Source organism: Eschrichtius robustus, chromosome 11, assembly GCF_028021215.1.
Source record: "Eschrichtius robustus isolate mEscRob2 chromosome 11, mEscRob2.pri, whole genome shotgun sequence".
NCBI classification, from domain to species: Eukaryota; Metazoa; Chordata; class Mammalia; order Artiodactyla; family Eschrichtiidae; genus Eschrichtius; species Eschrichtius robustus.
This window is the reverse complement of record NC_090834.1, coordinates 19151239-19168127: the sequence shown is the minus strand read 5'-3', so window position 1 is coordinate 19168127 and position 16889 is coordinate 19151239. Positions and strand designations below refer to the sequence as shown.

The following is a 16889-nucleotide window of genomic DNA, read 5'->3' as shown; positions in this document are numbered from 1 at the left end:
TAAAACAAATGTTATTTTCTGTTCTGCAACTTTTTATCTCTATATGAATGGACTCTTAAAGGTCAGAGTCCTGAGAACAGGCTATCCTGTATATTTCAGGCTATAGGCAACATTCTTTTACAAAAGGTTCAGAGCACAGGCAACAGAACAGATCTAGTTTGTCACATACAAGCTTATCTTTCTTCTCGACCTTGGATTCAGAGTTATACTGCAAGGAAAAGAGAAACATTGACTTTTTTCTGTTGAGAAATGCTAAAGACATATTTCCCTCTCTCTTCTCACAAATAAAAAGACTTTAATGATCGTTCCATTAATACAAGGTACCAAGGATTATCACTCAGGCTGTTGAACGGCAAATGCAGGATACTTACAAGAAACTTGCCTACAGCAACTCGTGCTTTACTTAATCACAACTGGAAACTCGTTATTTTTTTTAATGAATCTAAGTAATAAAATTTAATTCATACAAAGATGGTCACAAGAATGCAGCATCATTCCACCCACCCCAGTTAGGGATTAGACTGCTGGGATGAATCATATATCCAGGGGAAAAAAACTGGGCTGCTTTGAAAAATTATTTGATGGGTGTAAGTTTTCTCCTTAAATGCTTACATTTTCCCATATTTCAGGCTGTTCCTCAAAATGTACCAGGTTCATAAAAGTTAAATCTGCAGTTGTAAGAGCAGCTAAAAGAAAATATAAGCACATGACAGAAAAAAAAACACTTCTCTCTAAAATGGTGAAAGGACTATGCTAGTAGGGAGGGCAGTTTCCCAGAACATTCCCAAAAGGCGTTCTCAGTTTGGGCTAAGTGTGAGGCATCCAACTGGAATTCAAAGTTTTATATGCATTGCTTTTTTTTTTTTTTTTTTTTTAAAGTTTGCTATTGGGGGTGCACGTGTGAGAGCTATAGTTTTGTTTTGTTTTTTTTAATTTATGGCTGTGTTGGGTCTTCGTTTCTGTGCGAGGGCCTTCTCTAGTTGCGGCAAGCAGGGGCCACTCTTCATCGCGGTGCGCGGGCCTCTCACTATCGCGGCCTCTCTTGTTGAGGAGCACAGGCTCCAGACGCGCAGGCTCAGCAATTGTGGCTCACGGGCCCAGTTGCTCTGCGGCATGTGCGATCCTCCCAGACCAGGCCCCGAACCCGTGTCCCCTGCACTGGCAGGCGGATTCTCAACCACTGCGCCACCAGGGAAGCCCTATGCGTTGCTTTTTAACCATTGGAATTGCTGAGAAAGCAAGAGGCCAGCCCCACCCCATCACTACAGCCCATTCTGATGGATTGGATTTTCATTTTGTGGATGGAAATGTCATGCGAATTACGTGGCTGTTTCAGGGGAACCCAGTGCACCTAAGCTCGAAGGGCAGATGGGAGAGGATGGAAACTCTATTAAGGTGAACCTGATCAAGCAGGATGACGGCGGCTCCCCGATCCGACACTACCTGGTCAAGTACCGAGCGGTGAGTGGCCTCCTTCCCGGGCTTCACACCACCCCGCAACCCTGACACCTGCCTTCTTGGAGCAGCAGCGTGCAAAGCCCAGGGGGGCAGGGGCGGCCTCTGTGCCTGGCAGGTGGCTCCTGGGTCCAGGTTAGGGTTTTACATTCCAGGATTGACTTGCAGCCTTTAGGTCATGTCTACACTGAGACCATGTTTTTTTCAGTCCCCTATTTTATATTTTTTAATTGAAATACAGTTGATTTACAGCGTTGTGTTAATTACTTCTGTACAGCAAAGTGACTCCATTATACATATATATATATATATATATATATATACATTCTTTTTCTAATACTCTTTTCCATTATGGTTTATCATAGGATATTGAATATGGTCCTCTGTGCTACATATAGCATGGATAAACACACTGAGACCATCTTAAAACCTCTAAAATGATTTTGGTGACAACAAATCCATACCATGATTGATTTTTCTGCTTCCTAAATTATTCTACGAAGTTATCTTGCCATCACCCAGTACTTTTTGCAAATAACATACTGATATCTGATAATCACACTTGGATAAAGTGTGTATCATAGGCCAGGCATGCAGGCCCATGATCACATGCATTTTCTTCTCCCCAAGAACCCTACGAAGTTGGTCTTAATGATTATCCCCACTTTACAGAGGAAGTAAGTGAGGCTTATGCAGTCAGTGACAGTGTCACTCATACAGCCAGGCAGCCAGGGTTTGAATCCAGGTCTGTGTGCCTGAAGAGATGGGGTCCTTAGCCCCCGGCCTGGACTGCCTCAGGTCCTAAACCAGCTCCTTCCCTCGCCCCACCCCCAGTGCTCGTGCAGCCCACCTGAGCTGTTGTCACCCTGCTGTCCGGCTACCAGTGAGCCTGGCTTTAAGCCTTTTCTTCTGGATTTGCCCACCACCCATCTAAGATTTCTGACATTCCACCTGTCATCCCCGACCCCCAAACTGAAAATCATCCCATTGTGGTTTTTTGGTTTTTTTTGGTTTTAGAATGACCCTTGGCCATTGCCTTCCACAACCAATTGCTGAGAGGTTTAGAGGCAGCCTCTGAGCATTGGAAATAGCCTCTTGCTAGGATTTCTTGCCCGTAGAAAATAATGAACTTGAGAGGAGTTTTCTTTCTTCAGATAGCCCCCAAAATAGGCTTTTCCCAGGAAGTTTGACTTACTCCCTCTCTGCCTTTTGATCAGCCCTGCTTGAAGTGCCGTGGGAGCCCTAACCTGGTTAGGTTTACAGAGAGTCCGTACAGCACAGAGCACTCCCGGGCACACGTCTCAGCCGCTGGGCAGCCTGTCAGTCCACTCAGCCCTCTCCTAGTTAACTGTGAAGTCCGGTGTGAGCCTGATGTTGGAGGAGGCGCCTCAGTTGACTTTCCTAAGGCCCAGCCCAGAGGCACCACCATCTGAGAGGTCCCTGTGGTTTCCTTGCCGTGGAGTAGGATGCAGGGACTGGGCAGGTGGTCCCATGGAGCCCACTGGAAGTGGGCAGTGTTGGGGGAGGATGTTATTATGTGTTGTTATGCTGATGTGGCCCAACAGACATGGGACCCAATTCCAGCTTTGGGACCTGAATAGGTCACCCAGTCTTTCATAATCTCCATTTCTCCATCAATAAAATGGGGAGAGCTTATCGAGCTGTTGTAAAGATTAGTTATAACATAAGCAAAGAACCTGAAATGTGCCTGACACTTGGAAAACTCTGTACATGGTAACTGTGATAATCACTGCTATGATGCAGGCTGGGGCTGGAAATATCTCCCTTATGAGGCCACATCAGGTGCCAGTGTTCCAGAAGAGCCGTCCCAGCTGTGCCAGGCAGGCCTGCCTTAAAAAGACAATTGGGGCAAAACACTGGGATATGTTAGACTTCGACAACCTTAGCTGTCCTCTCTCTTCCACCTCAAAATCCTAATGTTTGCTGAACATTACTATTATTATATATTATTAATATGTATTACGTAACGTAATGTTTGCCTTATATTCTGGCTCTCTCTTTTGTAATGATGTTTGCCAAGGAAAGAAGCCTTTCAGAGAAAGAGAACAAAAACAGCTGAATTTCTTCATTTTAACTTAAAATGGGGCACATGCTGACACTCTCAGGAGCCAACTTAGAGCCGTAGCCCGGCTTCCAGTTAGACTCTGAGGACACGAGCGCCCCCTTCCAGCATTTCCCCACACTGCTCATGGCCATGACAGGAGAGCTATCCCATTCCTAAAGGTATCTCTTCGGCTGGTACAAAGCATTTTTCTGGGAAGGCGGCTGGCTCTCCTGGAATGTAACTCTTCCTCCAGCCTCAGCCACGGGCTAGACCACCTTCCAGGTGACACTGCTAGCATGTTCTGCTCTTCCAGGGAGCAGCCCAATATCCAGTAGACATGGGTCAACGGCTCCCACCCAGAACAAACTCACTGGCAAACGTGTAGGATAGAACTGGAAAGAACATTCGAGAAAAGAAGGGCACCTATAACTCCAGTTTCGTGCCTGAAATTATGCCCTGGGCAGTGCTCTGCTAAGCTGAGTGTACCTTGTAGGCACTCTGGGCACCTCAGCCTTGAACCTGACAGAAGAATTCACACCTGTGACACCTCCAGCTCCAGTCTCAGAGACCAGGTCACACTGCATGGAAAAGGACCATCCAGTTCAGTGCAGCAGATGTGTGTTGAGCTCCCTTCTACGAAAGGCTTTGGGCCCAGAGGCTCTTGGCCACAGCTCGACTGCCCGTGTGGCTTGGGGAAGTCACCTGACCTCTCCCTCCCTTCCCCGTCATCAGCTTTAGTAAGGGCCTGGCAAAAGCGCTGGCAGGCTTGTTGTAGGGATGCAGTGAGAAAATGTGCAGAAAGCCTTTAGTCCAATGCCTGGCACGTAGTGGGTGCTCCATAAATGATAGTTTTTATTTTTAATAAAAGTGGAATCTGTGCAGTGTTCCCATGTCAGGGAGGTGAGTCACACACCTGAGTGTGACCAACATTCTGAAACAGGACAAGAAACACAGTTGTTGGATTACTCTTCTAGGTCATCCTTAGGCCATGGGCCAGCATTCCAGAGTGTAGCTTGGGTCCCTGCATGCTCTCAAGGTGATGCACAGGACATTGAAGAGTTGGCCGCATGCCACACTGGCAGTCTGCCGCTGTTTGTATTTGCAGGCACGCACGGTTGACCTCCTGACCTGCGTGATCATTTACCTTTGGGTTTTTCAGGCTGGTTAAGAATAAAGACCATGTCCTATCTTTGGTTTTTATTTCTGTTTTGCACAATCCCTTATGTTCCTCCTGTTAGCTGGTCTTAGCAGCTATTTCATCTAAAGCTTTCTGGCGTCTTGTATCTTTCTTGCCGGTTTCTCCCAGAAGCTCTCCTCCGAATGGAAACCAGAGGTCAGGCTCCCATCTGGCAGTGACCACGTCATGCTCAAGTCCCTGGACTGGAACGCCGAGTACGAGGTCTGTGTGGTGGCTGAGAACCAGCAGGGAAAGTCCAAAGCAGCTCACTTTGTGTTCAGGACCTCGGCGCGGCCCACAGCCATCCCAGGTATGACGGCTTTGCTTTCTGTGAGTTTCCCGCTTTGAATTAATGCACAAGTGCCGCACCTCCTAATGTGCCTGAACAGCCCCTGACAACTCGCTTGCTTACAGCCATCCTCGTGATCGGTTGCCCATGCAAAGCTTAGTTTTGCTTTGTACCTAGCTGTGCAGTAGGTTGAGATGGACTGGACCCCCAGGAAGGCTTGGCCAAGCCTCCTGAGTGAAGGTCCTGTGTCATTCAGCCTGGGAGGACTGATGATAAGCCAGTCCGTGGGACCCCTCAGATGGGAAAGACCCCAGCTCCAGCCAAGCTTTGGATGCTGGTTGAGGAAGGATCCTTTTTCGGGACCTTATCTGCTATCTACCATTTCATACAAGGACCACGTAACTCTTTTTAAGCGCTTTCTATCTGATGCTTGCTTAGCTGCACAACTGTGGTCCAAATCTCTTCTCTGTGGGAACCCCGAGAGAAGGAACGTATGGTGCCCAGTTAGTCAGTTAAAAATCCTCTCTGCCAAGGGCCTCTCAATTGAAACAAAGATTAAATCGAGCCACTTGAAACAGAACAAGTGGAGAAAGTAGACGCTGGAAACCCCCATCCGTGAAAGGCAGTCCAGTCTGCTAGCGGCCGGGATGGGAGCAGCTCTCCCAGGAGATGCAGATCTGTCTCTAGGGATCCAGGACCAACTCAAGTGTGGGAATAAAGTGAGAGTTCTGCTTTCCGGCCCAGCTGGCTTGCTGCTGATGGCCAGTCTCCTCAATGACCTAATTCCTCGGAGCAGAAGGAGATCTTCATCGTCCCTCTCTGCTTTTCCAGAGCAGCCAGATGCCAACCACAGGCAGGAGAGGTGGGCATAGAACCTACAGCTGCAGCCTAGTGGAGGGGTCCCCGTAAGCGCTCTGCAGTGTCCAAGTGTGGTGGGAAGATGCCCCAACCTCCCGGTGGCCTCCGTCTGGCCTCCATTACGCCTGTCCTGTCTAGAGTGCCTGCCCCCAGCTCTCAGCTCAGTGACCACGATTGCTCTTTCCAGAGGGAGAGAGGCCAGAAAGGACATGGGCTACTATGCCACAGGGCTCTGTGTGTGGAAGTGGGTTAGTCGAGCAGCAACAAAGCAAGATCAGTGTGTGCTTCCCGACGGTTGGTTGTGCATGAGTGTGTGTGTGTCTGATAGATGTGTGCGGGCCCCCAGGGAGCTGGCGGCCATAGCTGAGAAGTGTCCGTGGTCCTCCCCTCTGCATTGACAGGGAGACCCCTTAGCATAGGCTAGGGTGGGTGTCTCTCTGCAGGCACCGGGCAGGTGGTCAGTGATGAAGCCAAGGCATCTGGTTGTGACTGTAAACAGTGTTCTCCTGACTGCTTCATAGGCTGTCCAAATAGAGGTGGCTCTCTCTATTCTCTGCCCCTTCTTTCTCTGCATTCTTGGGTCCGTTTTTCCCTGAAATTGACAGTCTGGTGGGAGTGTCCAGATCTGCTCGGCTTTTATGGGGCACTTAGGAGATGGGGGAGTGAGAAGCCTTGAGTGATTCCTTTGCAGTGAGACAGATTTCTCCTGGCATCTATTTCCTCGGGTAAATAGACTTCGTAGGTGGTGATTCCGACACACTGCGTTCCCAGGCTGGGTACTGCCAGCGGCATCAGCTTCTGGGGTTGGAGAAGTTGGGGCCACTGTGTGTCAGATACAGAAATTCTGGGAAGACCAGTCCCCCGGGTCCTGCCCACCGGAGTTGTCAGAGTCCTTCTGGCTAATCTCCCAGGCTCCCAGTTAAAGGGGAGGGTTGGAGGGGCTACTCACCTCCCCAAGAGGGCTTCGGCCTCCACTGCATAGGTTTTAGAAGGAGGTTGCTTGGTTGGACTTCTCTGGGACCTGCGAATAAAACCTCTGAATTACGAGATGTACGTTCACGGTGGAATTCTGTGGTCAGTGGGCGGTGGAGGTGAGAGGTGCAGAACTAGATTCTCTTTAAGAGCGCTGTGGGTGGGGGGATTGTACAATAGGAAGAAGAGTCCGATTTATTGCTGAAAAGGTGGCCCCCGTCCTTGCATACAGTTTGCTGCACATACTACAGTGATCAGATGCATCTCTACCCCAATGTGTAAAAAGCTCTAGAGACTAGAAGGCCGTGGGGAGACTCCTGACTGCATCTTAGAGACCTCCCCTTATCAAAGGTAACACTTTCCTCATCAGACTCTTGTATTTGCCTGTGGAGGCTTCTGTTCTCTCACTTTAATTTCATTTGCTCGCTGACCCCTAACCCCTGAATTCACCCTGCTGTGCTGCTTCTGGCCTTGCTGAGCTTCGGAACTGGCCTTATGGTGATAATACCGCACTGAACTCTTCTCTAACCTTTGTCAGTTTAATTTACAAAGTTGAATTAACCTTTGATTCGTGCATTTTCTATATTTGACCTTTTTTTTTCTTTTTATCTATTTTTTTTTCTCTGTTTCTATCTCTTCCTTCTCTTTCCTCCTCCCCCCTCCCCTTCCTGTGTCTGTCGTCACACATATCACCTTGGACGTCACTGGGACATCCCCACTGCCACATTTGTTTTTAAACAACCACATTCTCTCTGGGGACCCATTGCTTGGCACCTGCAGCGACCTTGGGAGGCTCCTCCGCGTCCTACACCTTTGTCTCTTTGCTTTTCTCTGCAGTGACTCTTCTCTTGCTCTGTTAGGGACTTGAATGCCAAAAAACTAAATTTGCCTAAAAGCCCAGTTCCTATGACAATGATCAGTGCCCCCTTTGGAAGAATCTGTCAGGACTGCCATGGCCACACCACCAAGCTCTCTGTGGAAGAGGAAGGTTTGGCAATTGGAAAAAGCTGGACCTCCAGACTTATTACCCTTCACAGATACTCTTGTGCCACTTCATAAGGAGTTTGCCCCCTTTTTCATAGCAGTATAAAAATGTTTGGGAGCTCTTCTCTTTAAACTCTCTCTCTCTCTCTCTCTATATATATATATTTAAAAAACAACAAAAAACCATTACACTAGGTTTACAGAAAAGTTTCTGCACATCTGCTACTGGTTGCATTTTTGGTTCTTACCTGAAAATGATGTAGCAGAGAAGGATTTCTAAGTACTCTCTAAAGCTTGCATCAGATTGTTAAAGTCACCCCATGTCCCCATTGTAACCCTGTGCTCCTCTGCTGCCCTTCAATAAGTAGTTGGCTTCGCTTGCATTTAAGTGCCCCTGGTAAGCCCGCTGTGATTCACCGGAGCATTTTGCTGGCATGATGGGCAAAGTAAGTCACCCTGTTGCCCATGCAGCGGAAGAACTCGGATTTGTTGAGTATTTTCTGGGGCTGATCCAACATCCTGGGAGGCGCTTTGGTCCTGGTAGTATAACCAGCACCCGACGCTGGCTCTGTGAACAGAGCCACCCTAGGACGTGCCCAGCACCTGTGGGCTCTGGAAGGTGCGTGTCTCCCAGTCAGGGTGATACCGGCTGCATGGCTACAGATCAGCCACAGACCTCGTGTCTTGGCGGATGTGGCCCAACTGTGACCCACATTATCGCGTAAGCATCAGTCCCCCAGGTTGGAAGCATCCACTGTGAGCCTGGCGCGAGTCGCGGCCCCTCCCCATATGTGCTCAGTAGAGCGCAAGGCAGGGCCAGCCCGGAGTGCCCATAAATTGGAACCCAGCCAGCCTGTCATACTGCCCGAGTGCCCCGACCCCCTGTCGGTCAGTGGCTTCAGTGACATTTTAAAAATTCTTGTGGAAGCCAGCTGCCCCTCTGCTGTTGGGGGTACCCCACGACATGCCCAGGAGAGGAGGTGAGGTGCGTTTGTTAAAGTTCCCCGTAGAGACTCGGGTGAATCCTGCTCAGGGGCATCAGTGTCTGAGCTCGGGGGTACCTTCTCCTGAATAAAAACTGCCCCCTCCGTTGTGGTCACATATCATTCCACATATCTCATCTCTGAGCATCTCCACAGAAGTTTGATCTTTGTTCTTTTTGGTTTCTTTACTTTTTGGTTCTGTTGTTATTTTTTAATGTTCAAAGACGAGCCTTTCTCTTTGGGAATCCAAATGATCCTATGGTCTGCAGGGCAGAGCTGCCCGTGTCAGTGGGCACAGGCCCGTGTCCCCAGCGCTGGCAGTTTAGAGGGTCAGGTACACACACCGGAGCTACCCAACAGCTACCCAACAGCTACCCAACAGCTCAGCCAGGCAGCGCCTGTCGCCCCAGCCCCGTTGGCCTCCAGCCCCGCCATGAACCTCTCCCCCGGGATCCCCGATCTCCCGTCCCACCATGGCAGCAGGAGCAGACACAGTTCTTAGGCACAAGGCAGAGTATCAAGAAGAGGCCCATGGTGCCTCTGGGCCCGGCGTAGAATCCCGGGGCCATTAGGAGGGCAAAGGAGGGAGAGGTGGTCTTCACGCAGGTCACCCGTCACTGTCGCCTGACTCCCGGCAGGCTCTTGGTATCATCTTTGGCAGAAGTTGCATATTCACCCAGGAGGGCCCATCTCAGAGGTCTGCCCCACCCTGGTCCCAGTCCCATAGGCAAGGGCCTATGTCTGTGTTTCTGAAGATCTGGCCCAAAGTGTGGGGAGACCTGACATCCATGACCCTGTCCCCTCAGCTCATTCTGGGCCAGGCAGGCCTCAGCTGAAGCAACTTTGGGGTCATTGCATTGGCCCCATTCAGACAGGCCCATGGTTTGTAAGGGATGCCCTTCGGGAGACAGCATTCAGGCACGCCCGCTCCCACCGGACACTGAGTTCTCTCATGGCGGCTGCAGCCCTCAGCCCTGCCGGGAACCCCTAAGACAGTCCCTGAAGGAGGGAACGCTCGCTGCCCCGCTCAGCCGCCCTGCCCCTGCGCCCTGTCTCAGTGCTGCCCACTCTCGACACGCCACAGGGCTTCTCTGCTCGTTTTTTGGAATATTTATACGGCAGGTGCGGATCACGTTTTTCTACTAATAAGAATGCTAACATTGTTGTGTAGATAATCAGCGAGGCCTTGATGAAGTTTACACCTTCGCATTATTAAAGGAAATAACAGTTCATGTGAACTCACCAGGGTGTTTGGATTTTATTTGATAGTTGTGTATCCTGCAAAGTGCCAAAATCCCTTTGCCTCCACCTCACAGGTACCTGGATTACTTTGATTGCCCCAGAGAGTCCTTTAAATTGGACCCCAAACTCGTAGCTTGCTGAGTGGAGTTCTAGCCAAAGGAATCGCTTTCCCTTCCTCATGAGGAGTGATGCAGTTTTCTCAGCTCTCCTAAGAGCTGCTGTGTGTCACCGCCTCCTTGGACTTTCCCCAGCAGACAGAGCGAGGGGAAAGTGCCTTTGCAGAGCCAGAAGGTGGTCACCTTGGGATCAGGGGCACACTCTGGGCCACCAGAACCACAACTCTGTTGCAAGTTCTCCCGATTGCACGGCTCCCTTCACGACTTCATATCAGAGGCTTCACAGAGTGACGTGGTGACAGAGAGAATCTAAGAGAAGGATCTCATTGGCAAGCCCTATTCTGTTTATAATCACACTTAGTTGGATGCCTCCTGAAAGCCCCAAGGCCAGCCGTCTATTCAGCAGATTCCAGGAAGGAACAAGCAGACGAGTGAACCAGAACCTCAGCTTAATGGTTCCGAGAGTCGGAGGCAGGAGGGGGCACTTCTGCACTGATGTCCCGCGACACAGTGACTCGGGCCCCCTCAACTGTAAGGTGGGAGGTATCTTCCCATTTTGAGGCATTTATGAGCGTAGGCACTTGTAGGTCTCAGTCTTGGGCAAGCCAGGTGTTCAGTGCCGACACCTCCCAGACCAGGAACCACAGAGGATGGGCAGCCCCAGCTTCATAACCCCACCGTTCAGCGCAGCTCTAAGCCCAGAGGTTGTGGAGGAACTGCTCCCAAGAAGCACTCTATGTATGCAGGTGTGCAGTTGGGGTAGCCAGGAGAGGTCAGGGGAAGGTCATGCAAAGATAGACCCCAAAGTTGTTTTCTTTTCCTTTTGTAAAATGTTAAGCAGGATGCAGGAGATAACCTTTGTCCTTCTAGTTTCCTGGACTAAACAATTCTGTAACAGCCACCAAGAGGTAATGAATGTTGGCTTGACTTGGATACCCTTTCATCTGCATCCGGTGTTTCCTTTATTTACAGATTTTTGTAAAAGCTCCGCACATCCTTTCTACAGCTTGAGGGGTACCTCACTTCCTCTGGAAGTCTAGACTCTTAATGGTGAACTGGGTGGTCCCTTGGGGATAAGTCTTTGCTCTCTCTCCATCCATCAAGTACATCAGTTAGGTCAGGGCCACCAGGTAAGACTGCACAACTCATCCTTGGGTGGGGAGTCATAGGAACAGCTGTTATTCATTGTAATGCAGGCAGAAAACTTAGAAACAGTGGTCCTCAAAGTCTGGGGTGCATGGGAATCACTGGGGTGCTCCATCAAATCCTGAGGCTGAGCCTCACCCCCAGAGATTCTGACTTGGAATGGGGGAACCCCAGAATCTGAATTCTTAACAAAGCACCCCAGGAATTCTGCTGCAGGTGGAGAAACATTATGCTAAAATGTATTTATTTTTCAACTAAAGATAAAATCATAAGAATCAATGAATAAAGATGGGACCTACCGATTGTCTTGCAGGAAAAAGTCCTGCTCAGTACACACTGTGGAGGACATGGACATTAGGGAATCTGTACCCTGTGCTGGGGACTGTAGGACATCTCACATGCAATGACAGGCTCTTAGAGTTGAAGAGGACCTGAAGACATCCTCTATCCTAGGCTCTTGCCAGTGCAGGAAACTCATCCAGAGCATTACGGTATCCCGGCCAAGGGATTTTCCAGCCTCTGCTTGAATGCCTCTGGCAACAGGGAGCTCTTCCAAGGCAGCTCACACCACACTTAAATAGCTCTTGTGTGTTAGTTCTGTCTCATGTGAGTTCAAGTTTGCCTCCTACCCCCATAGTTGCCATCCATTAGGGACACTGAATAAGACTACTTCCTTCTCATGACACACCTTTAAATATTTGGAGACAGTGTTCTTATCTCCAAGGCTAAACACTGTTCCTTTGTTCAACAAATATTCTTTGAACGTTTCTTATAAGTTGGGTTGTCCTAGATGCTGGGGAGACAAGAGACAGACAGGGTACCTGCCAGGATATTCTAGAGGGCGGGGCAGCCAGATAAAAAGCATGTCAATGAACAAAAAATGGCAGATAGTGGTAAGAAGAGAATAAAACAGGGTAATGTGGTAGGTACTGGGTAGAGGTGCCTGAGTAGATAAGAGATCGGGGCAGGGGAGGGGGGAACCTCTGCAAGAAGGTGACATTTGAGCTGAACCTGCAGGATAACAAAGAGCCACCACAAGGTGACAGGGCTGGAGGGTTCCAGGCAAGGCATCAGCCAGGCGCTCTGACAGGAACGGGCTGGGCGTGGTGAGCAGAGAGAATGGAGGCGCTCCCGGCTGGAGCACAGGGATGGGAGGCAGGGCTCAGTTCCCTGAGTTACGATGCTCAGAGGAGTGGGAGAGTCCACAGCACGTGTAGCACCTTTTAGAATAAGGGAAAGAACTTGAATTTTATATCAAATGAGAGAGAAGACCATTGCCCTACCTTCTGTTTTCTATCAGTCTCGTTGCCCTCCTGGCCCTTGGAGGTGTTGGCCTTGGCCTTCAGAGCAGTGCAGCCCTCTGATGGGTCTGCCGAGCCCAGAGCACAGGTGGATAACGGCTGCTTCTCCCACACGGAGCAGCTTTGCAGTGGTTTATTTTTCTTCCTTAGAGACATGACTAGTTCCCTAAAACCATATTTATGTATAAACCTCAGAACATGGTGTTAGTGCCTTTGAGTCCAAAAATACAGACATTCTTTCCCCACAGAAATACCTTAGGCTCCTTCTGCAGGAAGTAGACACTTAACACCTATTGGGTATGGGTGTCAGGTGGCCTCCAGCCCTGAGTCATGGGATGGGGAGGAAGCCCAAGGCCATATTTCTTCCCTGTTCAGGGAAGCAGCTTTGGTATTCTGAAGACCAGGAAGGCCTGCATGTCTTTCTTTGCTTTTGTGTGTGGATGTGTGAGCACCACGGGGAAGCAGAGTGGACGGTGTGCTACTGGGGAGAAGACCGGCTCTAGCTGAACGCAGGGACCCGTGGCCGGTTTCCTGCCGCCAAAGGCCAGAGACAGAGTGGCCAGAGCTGGGTCCTCTGAGCATGGAGCCCGTTGCCAGACTCGGGCCTTCCTGGGGAACAGGCTGTGTCTTCAGTGTGGGGTTGAAAGGGACCAGTGGAGGAGCCTGAGGAGGGGCTGGGAAGCAAGAACAAGGTCCCAAGGAGCCAAAAATATTCAAGATCCTAGGAGGCTCCTGTGGCGCAGGCCCAGCTGAGCCCTGGGTGCCAGGAATTAGGTTGTGAGTGGTCGTCTCTTATGTGCTGGCCAGTGGCCTATACCCTGAATTGAAGTTAGAAATAAGGGCCATCAGAATAGGACAGCAGTTGAAGGAGCCCCGCCATGCCTGAGCAGGGCCCCTGGGACACACAGAGGGCCTCCCAGGAGCACAAACCACAGGGAGACAGAGTGTGTGGCCCATCTCTGTCACCCTGAGTTACCTGTTCTTTCCATCATTTGGCACGTGATGTGGCCAGAGGCCCCTGGGCCTGGCCCAGATTCAGCAAAGGCCCAGTGAGACCCAGGTTGTGTTGGCCACAGTTCCTGCCTCCAGTCAACAGGCCTGGGTGACCCCAGTGGGTCCGGAGGACACAGGAAGCTTCAGACAAGGTCTGGTGGTGTGATGGGGCTGCCCCTTCTGGAACCCTGTCCTTCCAGAGGAAGAAAAATGAAGCAGCGTACCCACTTTTCAGCCTGGGGTCATGGTTTCCACACTGGCTTCGACAGAGCTCCGCATGGGTCCTTGCTTCCCCCAGCACAGCCTTCCGCCTCCCAGATGCTGGTGGGAATCACCAAGTGGTCAGGGGTCCACCACAGGCACCTAGCACCCATCACAAGGGGACCCGATGGAGCTGAGCCTGGGGTCCTTCTGTGATACCATCAATAGCCCAGGGCCCCCAGGGGATTCTAGATGGACACCAGGGAGTAAGACACAGAGGTTGAGTCATTCAAGTGAGTCCAGCTAGAGCGGGGATGCTGGGTGCTGCTCAGAGGTGAGAATGTGTGTCCGTCTGTGGTGGGCACGTGTCCTGTGTGAGTGAGCCTGTCGTGCGTGCGTGCGTGCATCTCTGGGTGAGTCGGCTGGGTTTCCTGAAATCTGATCCAAGCGTGCCTGGCTCCCAGATGGTGAGTATTCCCAGACCTTCCACCTTGCCCTCTGGGCCTGGCGAGGCCCCCATATCTCCAGAGTAAGTGAGCTTCATTCGTCTTCCTGGTGCAATGAAGAAGGATGTGGTCCAAAGTCGGGATCCTCTGGAGCGGCTCCTAAAGAGGGGGAAGGAAGAGCGGAGGTGCGCGGGGCATCTTGTTGTGCCTGACATCACCACAAGCCCAAAGGAAGCCCTGGGAACCCTCTGTCGCCCCATCTGGGACCCTGTCCCTGGCAGCTCCCAGGGCTCACGGGGAGACCAGCTGAGTGTGGGTTGAGAGCAGGGATGGAGACACAGTGCCCAGTCTCCTCCTGACTTGTGGGTGCCTTGTGCCCTTGTCCCCTGGTCTATGAGAGGAGGCTGCCATCCCTCCCTCTTGAAGATAGAAAGAGACCCTGTTGTCTCAACACCTGGGGGTAGAAAGGCCCCAGGGAAAGTGTCACTCTGAACACAGATGCCACAGCCGTCCTGTGGGCTCTACCCCACCCCCAGGGCTGTTGCTCGGCAGGTCCAGGTCTGCATCTCAGTGTACTAACCAACACCATCCCTCTCTCCCTCCCCCCCAAGCCAACGGCAGCCCCACCTCAGGCCTGAGCACGGGCGCCATCGTGGGCATCCTCGTAGTCACCTTCGTCCTGCTCCTGGTGGCCGTGGACGTCACCTGCTACTTTCTGAACAAGTATGGCCTGCTCATGTGCATCGCCGTCAACCTGTGCGGAAAAGCCGGGCCTGGAGCCAAGGGCAAGGACGTGGAGGAGGGCAAAGCCGCCTTCTCGTGAGTGCAGACCCGCCCGCTGCTGCGGAGTGCTAGACTCTGCCCCGGCCCGGGACCCAGCAAGGGAGCCACCTCAGCTTCCCCATTGGAAACCCCGAGGGGAGCAGAGCATTAGAGAACTGTCTCTCAAAGCAGGGTCTTCAGGGGTACCTGTTTAAAAAGCAGACACCTGGACCCAACCCCACAACTAGAATCGCATAGACGTTTGAAATCCCTACGTAGGTCAAAATGAGAGGAATCGTCAGAGCTAAGCCTGGAGGGGAGCTACCAGGGAGGGGTCAGCATTTGAGAGACACACTTGCCTTGCTGCCGTTCATGCATCCATCATTCAACAAATATTTATGGCGTAGCCGCTATGGACACGGCACCATCCCCAGGCGTTAGGGGACAGCAGTGAACAAAGCAGATGAAAATACCTGTCCTCCTGGAGGACGATCCAGCATCCTCCTGGAGGATGTGCTCCAGCATCTCTGGAGAAACAGATCCTGAGCCAAATAGCAGGAACCTTCACAGACTGTCACTGGGCGCGGCTGAGGTGGAGCAAGGCGAGAAGGGACGGAGCAAGGAAATAAGTTGTTAGCACCACCCCATGCCAGGCCCTGTATATACACACACATACATCATATACATATATGTACATGCATATACACATACGTATACATGTTTTACTTACATATACGTATAGCTATACTGATACATGTATGTACTTACATATACGTATACACTTATACGTATACATACATCATATACTTACACGTATACATACTTACACATATGTACACGTATACTTATATATACATCATATACTTATCCGTGTTCATACTTACGTATACACATACACATACGCGTACATACTTACGTGTATACGAATATAGATGACTTGAGCACTGAACTGTGCCAGGCACTGTGCTAAGCACTTTATATCCATTATCTCAGTTAATGTTCATAACGTCTAGGCAAGGTAGAGACTGTTATTTGCCCCATTTTCCAGATGAGGAAACGGAGGTATGGGTGAGCAGGTCACACAGCTAGCAAGAGCGGGGGCTGAGATGCCGCACTTGACCCTGGTTCTGGATCCCACCGTCCCCCGTCCCCCAGCCTCGGGCCAGGCACAGGTGCCTGAGCTGTAGCTGGCTTCCCTGGGAGCCCCCTGCATCCCCCAGCTCCCTGGGATGGAACCAGCAGAGCTGTCTCCACAGGAAAGATGAGTCCAAGGAACCCATCGTGGAGGTGCGAACTGAGAGGAGCGGACCCCAAACCACGACGGAGGGAAACACACAGAGCCCAACGAGACCACGCTGCTGACGGAGCCCGAGTACGTGGGCGGGTCGGGCTGCCACCTCCTCGGCAGAGCCTCACACCCACCGCGTCACCCTACGCACAGCTCCATGCTTCCCACCCACGGCTCCCCGCCGAGCATGGCAGGCCAGAATTCTGGAGTGCTGGGCCAGGAGCGCCTGACCCCACTCTCTCCCTAGAGACGAGGCATTCTTGATGCTACCTGGGTGGCTGTGGATTCCTTAAAGCCTCCGTGCATACGTGGGATCCCTAGACCCTGTGTCCAGGTCACGCACACATTCTGGAAATGGCTTAAGGAGACAAAACTTCATTGAGAGAGGCTGAGCTTAGCAGATTCTGTTTAGGATTTCCAAGAATTCTAGGGTTTTCTGCGTTCTTCCTAAAAGGGCAAGGGAAGCTGGGGCCCTGGTAAAAGCTCCCTCGTTCTCCTGGTCTCGGAAGCCTTGGGGACCCTCGGTCAGAAGCCACATCCAGCTGTGATGGTAATGACCACGTGGGTATCGTGGGTCCTGTGGGTTTGAAGGGAATGGAGTTTCTTGGAAG

The 16889-nt window shown here is 51.1% G+C and overlaps 1 protein-coding gene across 1 annotated transcript in view; it reads left to right on the top strand.

The window, feature by feature from the left end:
* The window catches only part of LOC137772142 (neural cell adhesion molecule 1-like), a 43514-nt gene that overhangs the window by 23668 nt on the left and 2957 nt on the right, over positions 1-16889 (top strand). Inside the window, 5 exon segments of the mRNA XM_068556049.1 lie at positions 1337-1461; positions 4827-5007; positions 14840-15047; positions 16247-16284; positions 16287-16362. Coding sequence (XP_068412150.1) covers positions 1337-1461; positions 4827-5007; positions 14840-15047; positions 16247-16284; positions 16287-16362 — 628 coding nt within the window.